Below are 14,963 nucleotides of genomic sequence, written 5' to 3' on the forward strand. Positions count from 1 at the left end.
CTCTAGATCACATCTCTTCAGAAGCAGCTATTTTCCCTTCCATACCCATCTCTTGTCTCTCCAACTTAATGAAATTATTTTCCTCTCCGTGCATTTCTCAGCAGGGCCTAAAAGAATGGTCATATGATATTCCACAGCGTCAAAATAAATCCAACTTACATGCAATTGGTTTTGTTGGTGTTTTTCCTCTTGAGTATATTATTATTCTCTATTATCCCAGTTTTACAACCCACAATGATAAACAGAACTGGGCCAAATAAGTGGAAAGTTCTGCTATGTAGGATTTTTATTATTTTTTTAGATAAGGGAACTAGATATTTAAGAAAACCGATTATGACACAAAAACTTTAAAAAGACAGAAGTGCTTTCTTACAACCTTAGTGCTGCATCCATCCCTCAAACAAAAGAATGGCAAGTAAAAAAAAAAAATTTGCTGTCTATAACAGAAATTAAAGTCCTTGTTGGTGCCTACCTAATAAACCTAAAGGTTTGCCATGAACAAACACTTCAGAATATAACTTTTGATGTCTGTTGTGTTCAGCACATGTGGCACAGTTCCTGGGACACACAAGGTATTCAACAAGCTCTTGTTCATTCACTTTTTAAAATATCCCTCAGTAATATTGTTTTTGCTTTCCTGCTTTTACCTATTTTTTGGCTGTGTTGGGTCTTCCTTGCTGTGTGCGGGCTTTCGATAGTTGCGGTGAGCCTGGGCTACTCTTCGCTGCGGTGCGCGGGCTTCTCATTGTCCTGGCTTCTCTTGTTGCAGGGCACGGGCTCTACGTGCGCAGGCTTCAATAGTTGTGGCTTGCGGGCTCTAGAGCTCAGCCGCAGTAGTTGTGGCACACGGGCTTAGTTGCTCCACGGCATGTGGGATCTTCCCCGGCCAGGGCTCGAACCCGTGTTCCCTGCAGTGGCAGGCGGATTTTTAACCATTGTGCCACCAGGGAAGCCCCAACTTTCTTTTTTTTTTTTATTTGAAATACTTTGGTGGCCAAATAAGGGACTTGGATAGCTCCTATCAATCACGTGGCTAGGTCCAATTTTTCTAGAATATTACACGAAAGAGGTGTTCAAAGAGTTCTAAAGAGTCTCCGGGTAAAAGTTTCTGTTGTAACAACCCTAAGCCAGCTTGGACGCTGAAAAGCCGCGATGCTTCACAACTGCGCACGCGTATTTGCAGGGCCGCTAAGCCCGCCATCTTTACGTTTAATGAAAGGGGCGGTCCCTCATCCTTAGCGGACCAATGTAAAGCCTCCAGATTGTCACTTTTCTATTGGCTAACAGAGGCCAATTAGAAGTGAAACGTCTTTTAGCGGGCGTCTGCCTGTACAGCGCCCTGACGTAATGTGAGGGGACTACGGGCAAGGCTGAGCTGGACCAATGAGGGGGCGCGAGGGGGCTGGTTTGCCTGTTCTCACGCCCAACCCTCAGACCCAGCCCCAGGAAAGTTTCCCTTCTAGGAAGGAGAGAAGCGAACATGGCAGCGCGTTGGTGGCTTTGGTGTGTCTCTGCGACCGTGGCGGTGGCACTGCTGGTCGTTTCCGGGGTTCCCTCAGCCTCTGCCCAGAGAAAGAAGGAGGTGAGGACGCTGTTTCCAGCAACACGGGCTTCTCCCAACGAGTGGGGCGTGAGAGGGTCTGTTTTGTCCTTCCCGATCCCTTTTCCCCGCCGATTCTGTACCTTTGGTGGCTCCAATTCCGCCGTTTTTGGAATTGTGGGGTTCGCGAGAGAAGAAACTGTAATACCTTGTCTTCTGGGACTGTAGAGTCTGAGAGTGGGGTGGGGTAGGTGACAAGCTGACTTCTATAGGCCTGCGGATGTACATAGCTACGAGTTTTGACACTTCTTTGAGTATGGGCCCCATCAGGTGGTGGCGGGAAGTTCGACTTTAGGTCCAAGGGGTGGAATATCTGAGTCTTTCTTCTGTCAGTAGATGTAACTCCCTTTTAGACGTGTGAGAACTATATATTTTGTAGCATTTTCACTTCAGGAATGAGAGGAGTAAACAGAAGAGCGGAGCTATGCCAAATTTATTTCATTGTCCAAATAATTGATTCAAAGCAAGTTACCAGAGTGAAGCTCTTAAACCATTTTCAATGATTTACCAAATATCAAGAGCGCCAGGCACTGTTGTGAGGAGCTTAGTGTATATAAGTGAACAAAACTAAGATTCCTCCTCGTGGAATTTACTGACTTTGGCAAGTGGAGGAGATACAGTATTCTTTACTCACCATTAAGCAATCCAAGCTGAGGAATTTTAACATTGTTGTTTTGAAACATGTGTAGAGCCGTATGCTCTTAGAGCTTTACAGATTACTAGCAATTCTTTATGCTCTCTAATTTTATAAATGAGGAAACCCAAGTCCTAAACTTACACAGTTAACTGTTGCAGAACGAGGACTGAAATCCTAGGTCATTCAGTCTTATGCTATTTCCTGTACATTCTGTGCCTCCTTCTAGTACACGATACCTGTACAGGCACTTTTAAAATGCCATTTAAACATCTCTGATGCTTGTCAACTTGAGCTGAATTTAAGAGAACCTACCTTCTCTGTTTTTGAATATGTGTACTATTCCATAAGAAAAAAATAAGCTAGCATATTAAAACGAGTTAATTAATAGATTGGCAAAAAGTAAAATTAAAAATATACAATTTTCAAAGTAATGGTGAAATGAGCAGGCTTATACGCTGGAACTAGAAATCTATGTGCTTTTTTAGGAGGGTTCCAAGCCATTTTTACGTGGAAAACAAGATGTAGAGCAATACATAGTTTTATATTCTAGAGGCCTTTTATGTTAATATATATATATATAAGTGTGTATATATATATATATATATATATATATGTATATATATATATAGAAACCTTTGTAAGGATATACAACAGTGGATATCTCTGGGTAGTTGGGATTGTTCATTAGGGGAACACTAACTTTTTACCTTATATGTTGGTATTGTCTAAATTTCTACAACCACCATTTTTTAATAAAACAGTGAAAAATGTTAAAAACTAGTATTTCTACCAGTTAAATTATTTATTCATTTAACATCTCACTAAACTAGAAGCAGAAGAGCCTAGCAGGGGATAGATTACTTTCAAAAGGAATTAGCAATGAATTATGTACTTGATTTTTTATTTTTTAAACATCTTTATTGGAGTATAATTGCTTTACAATGGTGTGTTAGTTTCTGCTTTATACCAAAGTGAATCAGTTATACATATACATATGTCCCCATATCTCTTCCCTCTTGCATCTCCCTTCCTCCCACCCTCCCTATCCCACCCCTCTAGGTGGTCACAAAGCACTGAGCCGATCTCCCTGTGCTATGTGGCTGTTTCCCACTAGCTATCTATTTTACGTTTGGTAGTGTATATATGTCCAGGCCACTCTCTCACTTTGTCCCAGCTTACCCTTCCCCCTCCCTGTGTCCTCAAGTCCATTCTCTAGGAGGTCTGTGTCTTTGTTCCCGTCTTGCCCCTAGGTTCTTCATGACCTTTTTGTTTTTTTTAGATTCCATATATATGTGTTAGCATACAGTATTTGTTTTTCTCTTTCTGACTTACTTCACTCTGTATGACAGACTCTAGGTCCATCCACCTCAGTACAGATAACTCAATTTCGTTTCTTTTTATGGCTGAGTAATATTCCATTATATATATGTGCCACATCTTCTTTATCTGTTCATCTGTTGATGGACACTTAGGTTGCTTCCATGTCCTGGCTATTGTAAATAGTGCTGCAGTGAACATTGTGGTACATGAGTCTTTTTGAATTATGGTTTTCTCAGGGTATATGCCCAGTAGTGGGATTGCTGGGTCATATGGTAGTTCTATTTTTAGTTTTTTAAGGAACCTCCATACTGTTCTCCATGGTGGCTGTATCAATTTACATTCCCGCTAACAGTGCAAGAGGGTTCCCTTTTCTCCACACCCTCTCTAGCAATTATTGTTTGTAAATTTTTTGATGATGGCCATTCTGACCAGTGTGAGATGATATCTCATTGTAGTTTTGATTTGTATTTCTCTAATGATTAATGATGTTTTATGTACTTTAAAATTGTTAACACGGTGGATTTTATGTTACGTGAATTTTATCTCAATAAAAAAATGTTTTTAAGGAATCAGATTCTAACTCCCTTCCCATCATGCCACTGTTCAATACCATTATCGCTCTTGCAAATCTCTTGCCATAACTGCCTAATTGGTCATCCTTGAACTCATCCTTCATAGTGTTGCCAGAGATGCTAAGGTAAAAAACTGACAACCGAAAGGTTAAAATAACCTATTTTGCAGTGTAAAAGGACTCCTGTAGTCTGTCCCTGGTCTGCTTTTTCCAGGCGCATCTCAATTCAAGCTCCGCCCTCTACTGGCCGCATGGCTTTCGGGATCTTAGTTCTCCCACCAGGGATTGAACCCTTGCCCAGGCAGTGAGAGTGCTGAGTCCTAACCACTGGACTGCCAGGGAATTCCTGCCTTGATCTTTCTATACTCTCTTGCAAGTATCTATACTTGCTGGAGTATCTCCCTTCTTCTCCCTCACCCCACTCCCTCATTCACCTGAGGGTTCCTACTTTTCAACTCTTAGCTCAAACATTACCTTCCTTCTCAGCTAAGATTTTCCTGGTTCCCCTAGGTGAATTGAGATGAATTCAGCACATTGTATTGTCATTGTTTATATACCAGTCTTTCCCATTAGACTGTGAGCATCTTGAATACAGACACTTTTGTTTAACTGAGGTATAGTTGATTTACAATATTATATGAGTTTCAAGTGTACAACATGGCAATTCACCATTTTTAAAGATTATGCTCCATTTATAGTTATTATAAAATATTGGTTATGAATACAGACACTTAAATTAATTTTTTCACATCTAGCAGTATCAATAAACATCTAATTAGTTAATTAACTGTGTACATATAAAGTCAGGAATCTGTTCTTTCACTTGAGGGTTTGTTTAGGTTTCACAATCTAAAATTGGATTTTCTCATCAGTAAACAAGGAATAAATATAGGCTGGTAAAGTTGGTTTCGTTTTTATACCTTTCCCCTGTTTTGGACTTTTTAATAAAGAGATTACTGTGATACTACTTAGAGACAGTTTAAAAATATAGACGTTCTGTTGCAAAATGCTTACAATTTTTGAAAACATTATTTTTAAAAAATCCCAGGTCTATCCACCATAGTAGATTTGGCTTTAAATGGTAGGATAATGTATGATCTTATAATCTAAGTATTATGTTTAAAAAGACACCTCTCCTGTATAACTGAGTCACTTTGCTGTACAGCAGTAATTAGCACAACTTTGTAAATCAACTACACTTCAATTAAAAAAAAATAGAGGGCTTCCCTGGAGGCGCAGTGGTTAAGAATCTGCCTGCCAATGCAGGGGACACAAGTTTGAGCTCTGGTCCTGGAAGATCCCACATGCCATGGAGCAACTAAGCCTGTGGACCACAGCTACTGAGCCTGAGCTCTAGAGCCTGAGAGCCGCAACTACTGAGCCTGCGTGCCTAGAGCCCGTGCTCTGCAACAAGAGAAACCACCAAAATGAGAAGCCCAAGCACTGCAACAGAGAGTAGCCCCTGCTCGCCACAACTAGAGAAAGCCTGCATGCAGCAATGAAAACCCAATGCAGCCAAAAATAAATAAATAAAATAAATAAATTTATTTAAAAAAATAGAGAAGAACAACAAAAAAAGACACCTCTCCTAAATGAATATAATTAAAAATCACTCAAGTTCTTCATAGTTGTCTGTTGTTAAATGAAATGCTACCCTACTTATCGGATTACTTACACTCATAACAGTGTAAGTAATTGGAACATTGACTTATTCTCTAATATTTATTCAATGCCTTCTACATGTCATGCACTATGGTTTACATGCATTATCTCTAATCCTCACAATAACCCTGCAGAGTATTAGCCCTTTTTGAAAGGTGAGGAAACTGACACTGAGCAAGAGAGACGTTGGGAGTTTGCCTAAAGAAGCACAGCTGTAGAGGCTGAGCTGGGATTCTACCCCTTGTCTGACTCCAAAGCGTATGCTCTCTGCTAGGCCACAAAGGCTTATTTTGCAGTGACTTATTTTATTTTTATGGTGAATTATTTCCCCCCCTGGTAGAAAGAAAGTTGCTTATTCTTGCAACTGGTGTCATTTTAGGGAGGCAGCATGATAAAAATGAAAAGGCATGGTCTGACAAAATTATCCATATTTTAAGACTTCCCTGGTGGTTCAGTGGGTAAGACTCTGAGCTCCCAATGGAGGGGGCCTGAGTTCGATCCCTGGTCGGGGAACTAGATCCCACATGCATGCCGCAACTAAGAGTCCGCATGCCACAACTAAAGATCCCACATGATGCACGGAAGATCCTGCATGCTGCAACTAAGACACGGTACAGTGAAAATAAATAAATATTAAAAACAAAATAATTGACAATTCTTCACTTGTAAAAAATTATCCATATTTCTTGATCTACTTCTGGGAATCTGTAATAGAAAAATAATATGGAATATGGAAAAGAGTGTCTTTTTCTTCTTTTTTTTGGCCACACTGTGTGGCTTGTGGGATCTTAGTTCACCAACCAGGGATCGAACCTGGGCCCTGTGAGTGAAAGCCCTGAGTCCAAACCACCAGACTGCCAGGGAATTCCCTGGAAAAGAATGAATGCACAAAGCGTACTGAAACATTAAAAAATGGTCTTAATAATGCTAGGGCGGCAGATAGTTTTCCTCCCGTTTGCTCAGTTTTCAAAAAATTGTGTAAAATTTTAAAGATCATGTATGTTAATGCAACCCAAGTGATCTTTAGCAAGTTACTCTGAGTCTCATTTTCCTTATCGGTAGAATGGGAAAATGCCTATCTTCTTTTGTATTGTGAGAATTAAAGGAGATGAGGGCTGTAAAGTGCCTAATGCAGTACCTGGTATGTAGAAGACATTAGATTAATATTATTGATAGAAAATAAAATAAGATTGTGTTCCTCTGCAGTATAAAATATTTTTCAATTCATCTTTTTGTATTTATGAAGATTATTCAGAAAATAAAATTATCTGCATATTTTGACAAGGCAGGCAATTATTGGAAAAACTTCTGTATTCTTTGACATTGCTTTGAGAAGTGATACATGAAAGTATCACATGCGCAAAACCCCAGCAATTACTTAGAAAATAACCTTATTACCAAGAACAAAAGGCTCAGTAGCATTGCAAAACAAACAAATTGAGACATCCTCCAAAAATAAACATCAAGGAGAGGGGACAGTGGTATATTTTAGCCCTGTCCAAGAAGTATGTGAACTGAGAATGGAGCAGATAGCATTTAAGGATTACAGGTACTCTCTTCTCTGTTCACTGTCTTTCTCCTTCAGTCATTATCTGCCAATTATGTTTCCAGGTCTGTTCAGTCTCACTTGTAATTTAAGGATGGAGTTGAAAATTTATTCCTTAACCAGGAATTTTTTAAACTAACATTTGTAGGCTAGTGGATTATTAAGAAAGCTAAAAATATCAAGAATTTTTATGAATAAACCCTGATGGTCTAGAACACAGATATAATGAAATAAGTTTTGGGGGAAAGGGAGGTGCATTTTAGAGGAATTCAGACTGGTGATGCTTAGCTTTATTCTGAAATTCCAAAGTAATCTTAATGGCAGCATCAGAATTTAGCTTTAAATTATAGTGGATTGCTATATACCAGGGGTCCCCAACCCCTGGGCCACAAACTGGTACCGGCCCATGGCCTGTTAGGAACCGGGACTCACAGCAGGGGCAGTGCGGCGGGCCGCCGGGCGGGCGAGCGAAGCTTCATCTGTATTTGCAGCCACTCCTGATTGCTCGCATTACCGCCAGAGCACCACCTCCTGTCAGATTAGCGGGGGCATTAGATTCTCATACGAGTGCGAACCCTACTGTGAACCGCGCATTCAAGGGAGCTAGGTTGCGCACACCTTATGAGAATCTAATGCCTGATGATCTGAGGTGGAGCTGAGGTGTTGATGCTCTGCAAATACAGATTATCATTAGCAGAGACCTTTGACTGTACAGAGACCATAATAAATCAATTGCTTGCAAACTCATATCAAAACCCTATCAGCGAGTGGCAAGGGAAAAGCTCAGGGCTCCCACTGATTCTGCATTATGGTGAGCTGTATAATTATTTCATTATATATTACAATGTAATAATAATAGAAATAAAGTGCACAATAAATGTAATGTACTTGAATCATCCTGAAACCAACCCCCCCCAACCCCGTCCATGGAAAAACTGTTACACGAAACCAGTCCCCGGTGCCGAAAAGGTTGGGGACCACTGCTATATGCTATCTTTGCTGAGTGATATTTAGTGATAATAGAAAAATTTGTAGTTGTTAAGGCTTAATCTATTTTGCTAGAGCTAATTGGGATACATATTATGCAAGCAAGTAGAATAAAGTTAAATTAGTGCAGTGTTGTTACTGCACTTCCTTGGTCCTCTTAATCCCTTGTAGTCCTAAAATTTTCATCGTACTTGGTTATTACTAACAGAATTAGAGATATTAATTGACTTCCTGTTAGTGGGATTATTTTGTGGCCATAATAATTTAAATGTTTCAAGAGAAGAGAAAGACTTTAAGCTTACTTAACTTTGTTGGTATTATATTTTAATTGTGAATATTATTACTCTTCTTTTTGTTTTATTTAAATAGTTGAAAGTAGAGTAATGTACTCCAAGAAGGGGAGATATCAATTGATTGTGAAAGTCTTTGCTTATTAATTTAATGATTTTTCATAGTAAACTTTTATTTTGTTTTAAATAAATATATCCAGTGCAAATTTTAAAACTGGATGGGTATATTTTCTCAAATGTTTTTTAAAACTGTAGTGGAAAAAGTATTTGCAATAGGAGTTGTTTCCAAATCAATTACTTTTTTGAGTTGAGCTCACTTGATAAGCCTCCTACCTTTATGTACTATAGTCCCTGGAAAATATCTTTCCTACTAACAACTTTAAAGTATTAAATACTAAATAGAAGGACCTGAAGGTCACAGGTGATATATTAATCCTTTACTTTTGAAGGTTATGACTTTGGAAGATAAAGGAAAATTTAGAGAGTGAATAGTGGGACTTAGTGTAGAGCCTATAGAGAAACAAAATTTTTATTTCTGAGGCATAGCTTTCAGTACCCAAACAATGGGCTCTTGACAACGGATAAGAGGCATCCTAAGGAAGAAGGTTCTTCAGTACTAGCGATTTACTCCGATAAAGAAATCTTTTAACTCAAATGTGAGAAAAGAGAAATTCCTTCATAAAATCATATAACAGAAGAGACAAAAGAGGACTAGTGAAAGAAGTGTCTAGGAATTATTAAGGTGTTATATATATATGTATTTAACATCTTTATTGGAGTATAATTGCTTTACAATGGTGTGTTAGTTTCTGCTTTATAACAAAGTGAATCAGTTATACATATACATATGTTCCCATATCTCTTCCCCCTTGCGTCTCCCTCCCTCCCACCCTCCCTATCCCACCCCTCTAGGTGGTCACAAAGCACCGAGCTGATCTCCCTGTGCTATGCAGCTGCTTCCCACTAGCTATCTATTTTACGTTTGATAGTGTATATATGTCCATGCCACTCTTTCAGCTTGTCACAGCTTACCCTTACCCCTCCCCATATCTTCAAGTCCATTCACTATTAGGTCTGTGTCTTTATTCCCATCTTGCCCCTAGGCTCTTCATGACCTTTTTTTTTCCCTTAGATTCCATATATATGTGTTAGCATATGGTATTTGTTTTTCTCTTGCTGACTTACTTCACTCTGTATGGCAGACTCTAGGTCTATCCACCTCAGTACAAATAACTCAATTTCGTTTCTTTCTATGGCTGAGTAATATTCCATTGTATATATGTGCCACATCTTCTTTATCCATTCATCTGATGATGGACACTTAGGTTGCTTCCATGTCCTGGCTATTGTAAATAGTGCTGCAATGAACATTGTGGTACATGACTCTTCTTGAATTATGGTTTTCTCAGGGTATATGCCCAGTAGTGAGATTGCTGGGTCATATGGTAGTTCTATTTTTAGTTTTTAAAGGAACCTCCTTACTGTTCTCCATAGTGGCTGTATCAATTTACATTCCCACCAACAGTGCAAGAGGGTTCCCTTTTCTCCACACCCTCTCCAGCATTTATTGTTTCTAGATTTTTTGATGATGGCCATTCTGACCAGTGTGAGATGATATCTCATTGTAGTTTTGATTTGCATTTCTCTAATGATTAATGATGTTGAGCATTCTTTCATATGTTTGTTGGCAATCTGTATGTCTTCTTTGGAGAAATGTCTATTTAGGTCTTCTTCCCATTTTTGGATTGTGTTGTTTGTTTTTTTGATATTGAGCTGCATGAGCTGCTTGTAAATTCTGGAGATTAATCCTTTGTCAGTTGCTTCATTTGCAAATATTTTCTCCCTTTCTGAGGGTTGTCTTTTGGTCTTGTTTATGGTTTCCTTTGCTGTGCAAAAGCTTTTAAGTTTTATTAAGTCCCATTTGTTCACTTTTGTTTTAATTTCTATTTCTCTAGGAGGTGGGTCAAAAAGGATCTTGCTGTGATTTATGTCATAGAGTGTTCTGCCTGTGTTTTCCTCTAAGAGTTTGATAGTGTCTGGCCTTACATTTAGGTCTTTAATCCATTTTGAGTTTATTTTTGTGTGTGGTGTTAGGGAGTGTTCTAATTTCACACTTTTCCATGTAGCTGTCCAGTTTTCCCAGCACCACTTATTGAAGAGGCCATCTTTTCTCCACTGTATATTCTTGCCTCCTTTATCAAAGATAAGATGACCATATGTGCGTGGGCTTATCTCTGGGCTTTCTATCCTGTTCCATTGATCTTTCTTTCTGTTTTTGTGCCAGTACCATACTGTCTTGATTACTGTAGCTTTGTAGTATAGTCTGAAGTCAGGGAGCCTGATTCCTCCAGCTCCGTTTTTTTTTTCTCAAGATTGCTTTGACTATTTGGGGTCTTTTGCGTTTCCATAAAATTGTGAATTTTTTGGTTCTAGTTCTGTGAAAAATGCCAGTGGTAGTTTGATAGGGATTGCATTGAATCTGTAATTTGCTTTGGGTATTAGAGTCATTTTCACAATGTTGATTCTTCCAATCCAAGAACATGGTATGTCTCTTCATCTATTTGTGTCTTCTTTAATTTCTTTCATCAGTGTCTTATAGTTTTCTGCTTACAGGTCTTTTGTCTCCTTAGGTAGGTTTATTCCTAGATAAGGTGTTATATTTGAGTTATCTAGAATATATCACATTCTTCAACCATTTCAGGAAGATCAGGTGGTGTTTTATTTTTAGGAATGGTGTATTTTTTCCTGTTGTGTATAATTTGAATTGCTTAATGTTTATTTAATTTCCCTGTGTAATTGCATAGAAATTATATAAGACGTAGTCCTTACCCATAAGAATTAAAATGTAGAGCAGTAGTATTCAAACTTCAGTGTATAAAGAATCACTTGGGAACTCCCCTGGTGGCGCAGTGGTTAAGAATCCACCTACCAACGCAGGGGACATGGGTTTTATCCCTGATCCGGGAAGATCCTGCGTGCTGCGGAGCAACTAAGCCTATGTGCCACAACTACTGAGCCTGCGCTCTAGAGCCTGCGAGCCACAACTACTGAGCCCGCGCACCACGACTACTGAAGTCCGTGCACCTAGAACCCGTGCTCCGCAGCAAGAGAAGCCACCGCAATGAGAAGCCCATGCACGTGGCCCCCGCTCACCACAACTAGGGAAAGCCTGCGCACAGCAACAAAGACCCAATGCAGCCAAAAATAAATAAATAAATTTTTAAAAAAGGAATCACTTGGGGTACATGTTAAAATTCCATATTCCTGGAATCCACCAGAAGCTAAAGAGCCCCCCAGGAAGAGAAAGGGAAATCACAGCCTTGATTAAAGATTTAAAGGCATCAGAGGTGGTAAGTGATGCAGTGTCTCACAACAACAGCCCTCAATGGCCAGTGAAAAAAGACTAACAGGAACTGAAGCCTTATAGCAGATTATTACCAACTGATTTCAGCTGTTGCTCCCATAGCCCAGGCTGTTCCAGACATTGCGACTGCAACTGAATCTATTACACAGACTGATGACAAGTGGTATGCAGTCTTAGACATCACTAACACCTTCTATGCCATCTTACTGATATTTGAGGATCAAGGTCAGTTCATTTTCAGGTAGCAAGGCCTCCTATATCTGTTTATAGTATTCTCTAGGGGTACCTAAGCTCCCCTGCCATTTGCTACCAGTTGGTGAGTCAGGATTTAGCATAAGTTCCTCTACCCTTACATGTTTAAAGCTTTCACTATATGGATGATGCCTTGTTGGCAAGTAAAAGCCTCAGTCTCAGTGACCTTGGTGGTGGTGCTCTCATACTACAGAGGTAGCCAGGAGCAGTAGCCGATAAACCTGACAAAATTCAGGGGCCTGCTCACCAAGCAAAGTTCCTTGGGACTAAGTGAGTAGATTTATAATACTCAATTCCTGTTGTGGTCATGGAAAAACGGCTCTCTTTGGCCCACCAAACCAAACAGGAAACCCAGCACCTTATTGGACAGTTTTGGGTATTGGAGACAGTATGTGGCTCACTCAGGCATGCTGCTTGGTCTTTTTTATCAGCTAACCCTGCTAATCAGCATCCTTTGAGTAAGGCTTATGTAGATCTACTGAATCAAATTTACTGGAGGATGAAACCTAGAAGTCTGCTCTTTTAACAGGCTCCTTTATACTAGCCACACTTTGAGAAACATGGACCTAGTAAGTGTATTATCCATTATGCTAAGGACTTGCTCTGGGAAGTTTTGATTTACTTTATCACCAAGTCTTTCTTTTACATTGTGTTCCAATTCGGTAATTAATAAAAATAGTTTTGAATACATAATAAGATTATAAAAGCTTAAATCGGACTGTGAAAATCCTTTTCTGTTTAGAACAGTGGTTCTCAAGAGGGAGTGGGGAATTTTACTTCCCAAGGGTTATCTGGCAATGTCTGGAGACATTTTTGGTTATTGGCAGCTGGTGATGCTACTGGCATCTAATAGGTAGAGGTCAGGGATGCTGCTCAACATGCAATGTGCAGGACAGCTCCCCACAAAAGAATTATCTGGCCCAAGATGTCAGTAACTCTGCTGCTGAGAAACCTTGGTTTAGAATGATCTGTTTGAATCCTAGCTCTGTGTCTTACTATGGCACTTTGGCCAAGTTGCTTAACCTCTCTGATCCTGTTTACTCAACATTTAAATGAACTAAAAATAGAGTATTTAACCTCATAGTGTTGTTCTGAGGATTGAATTAAATACTCATTCTATAAGGAGAGAAGTTGCTGCCTGACACATATGTACTAAGCATTCCAAATAGTAACTGCTATTTTCTCCATAACATCAAGATGGGCTTACTTTAAGATATATTAAAATGTTAAAAGATTGGGTCATTGTGATTAAGGATTATAGCTTCTAATTATCATGTCCCAAGCTATGTTCATGTACTTTTATTGTAAAAGTTTAAAACTAGTTCATTTAAAAAAAAATGAACTGAGAAAGTAACCTAATTAATTGCCTTGGTAATAAGCAGTCTTTTGAGGTAATAATCCCATTTATAAGACCTTTAAAGAGAATTTGTAATTCCTTTGAACTAATTTCTTCTACTTGATAAGCTATTTGGGGATTGTATAGCCAGAAATCTGGTCTTTCCAGTCTGTTAATAAACAAGAAGAGGAATATAATACATTTTTTACATAGACCTATTCAAGACTTTGTTTAAGAAGACTCCACATGTTTATCACTAATTCAAAGCATATACATTTGTTTTATTGGAATGATCATATATCTGTGTGGTTGAATAGAGATAGACTATATGAAACTATACCTGTTACTGCTTTACATTTTTTTTTCTAAAATAGCCCGAAATAGCATCTGTAGCCATGGTGAATAAAATAGGCAAATTATGTTTGAATTTGCTGGTAACTGTCAAATTTAATTTGAAAACATAACAAAATTAATGACTGCTTTAGAATATAGAATGCATATTTTCTGTGAACTAATATTGTTCTCTTAGCCAAGAGGATCATTAAGTCTGTATCAAATAATAAGAATTCATTTTTTAGAAAAACTGAGTTTAATTTATGCAGCCTTATTTTAAATCAAATATCCCTATTCTTGACAATTGTTGGTAACTATTTCTACTGCTAAACTAGCCTCCACCCCTTGTTCCTTGTCCTATCTGCCTTCTAGTTCACTCTCTTCCACTGCCTTTACCACCAACCTGTTTCCTTTTTTTTAAATTGAAGTATAGTTGATTCACAATGTTGTGTTAGTTTTAGATGTATAGCACAGTGATTCAGTTATACACATATGTATTCTTTTTCAGATTCTTTTCCCTTGTAGGTTATTACAAAATATTGAGTATAGTTCCCTGTGCTATACAGTAGGTCCTTGCTGGTTACCTATTTTATATATAGTACTGTGTATATGTTAATCCCAAATTCCTAATTTATCCCTCCCCCAACAACCTGTTTCCTTAGTATCATTCATTGTTCCACAAGTTTTGTTAATTATTTGTTATACCAGTCTTCTGCAAGTGTATATATTTCTCTGTGGGCTTATTAGAGACTATATTCATTTTACCATGTGTAACATATTCATTTTGTGGCTCTTACTGGAATTACTTTATATCTGCTACAAAACTATTTTTTGTGCCATCTTTCTCTATTGTTCATAGAAGTGTACTCAGGAAGTAAAATTTTTTTCAGTATTTGCCTGAATTCAGGCATGCTTTAAAGGTAGATCATGCATTTTTTGAATCCATGTTATTGTTTCCTTCCTGAAATTAAAAAAAAATCCCATTTCTATTAAGTGTTTATGTGTGCAATCGTCTTTTTTTCCTTATATGTTAATGATGCAAGTGAGTCCATTCCCAGCTGGGTT

General features: G+C 38.5%; 1 protein-coding gene across 1 annotated transcript in view; it reads left to right on the forward strand.

Annotated features, from left to right (window-relative positions):
- Positions 1-1,296: 1,296 nt before the first annotated feature.
- MAGT1 (magnesium transporter 1) overlaps positions 1,297-14,963 on the forward strand; it is a 53,936-nt gene continuing 40,269 nt past the window's right edge. Inside the window, exon 1 of the mRNA XM_007447354.1 lies at positions 1,297-1,582. Within this exon, the coding sequence (XP_007447416.1) occupies positions 1,481-1,582 (102 nt within the window). The 5' untranslated portion in view covers positions 1,297-1,480. The remainder of the gene's footprint in view (positions 1,583-14,963) is intronic.

The sequence above is a fragment of the Lipotes vexillifer genome, unplaced genomic scaffold (assembly GCF_000442215.2).
Source record: "Lipotes vexillifer unplaced genomic scaffold, Lipotes_vexillifer_v1.1 scaffold945, whole genome shotgun sequence".
NCBI lineage: Eukaryota > Metazoa > Chordata > Mammalia > Artiodactyla > Lipotidae > Lipotes > Lipotes vexillifer.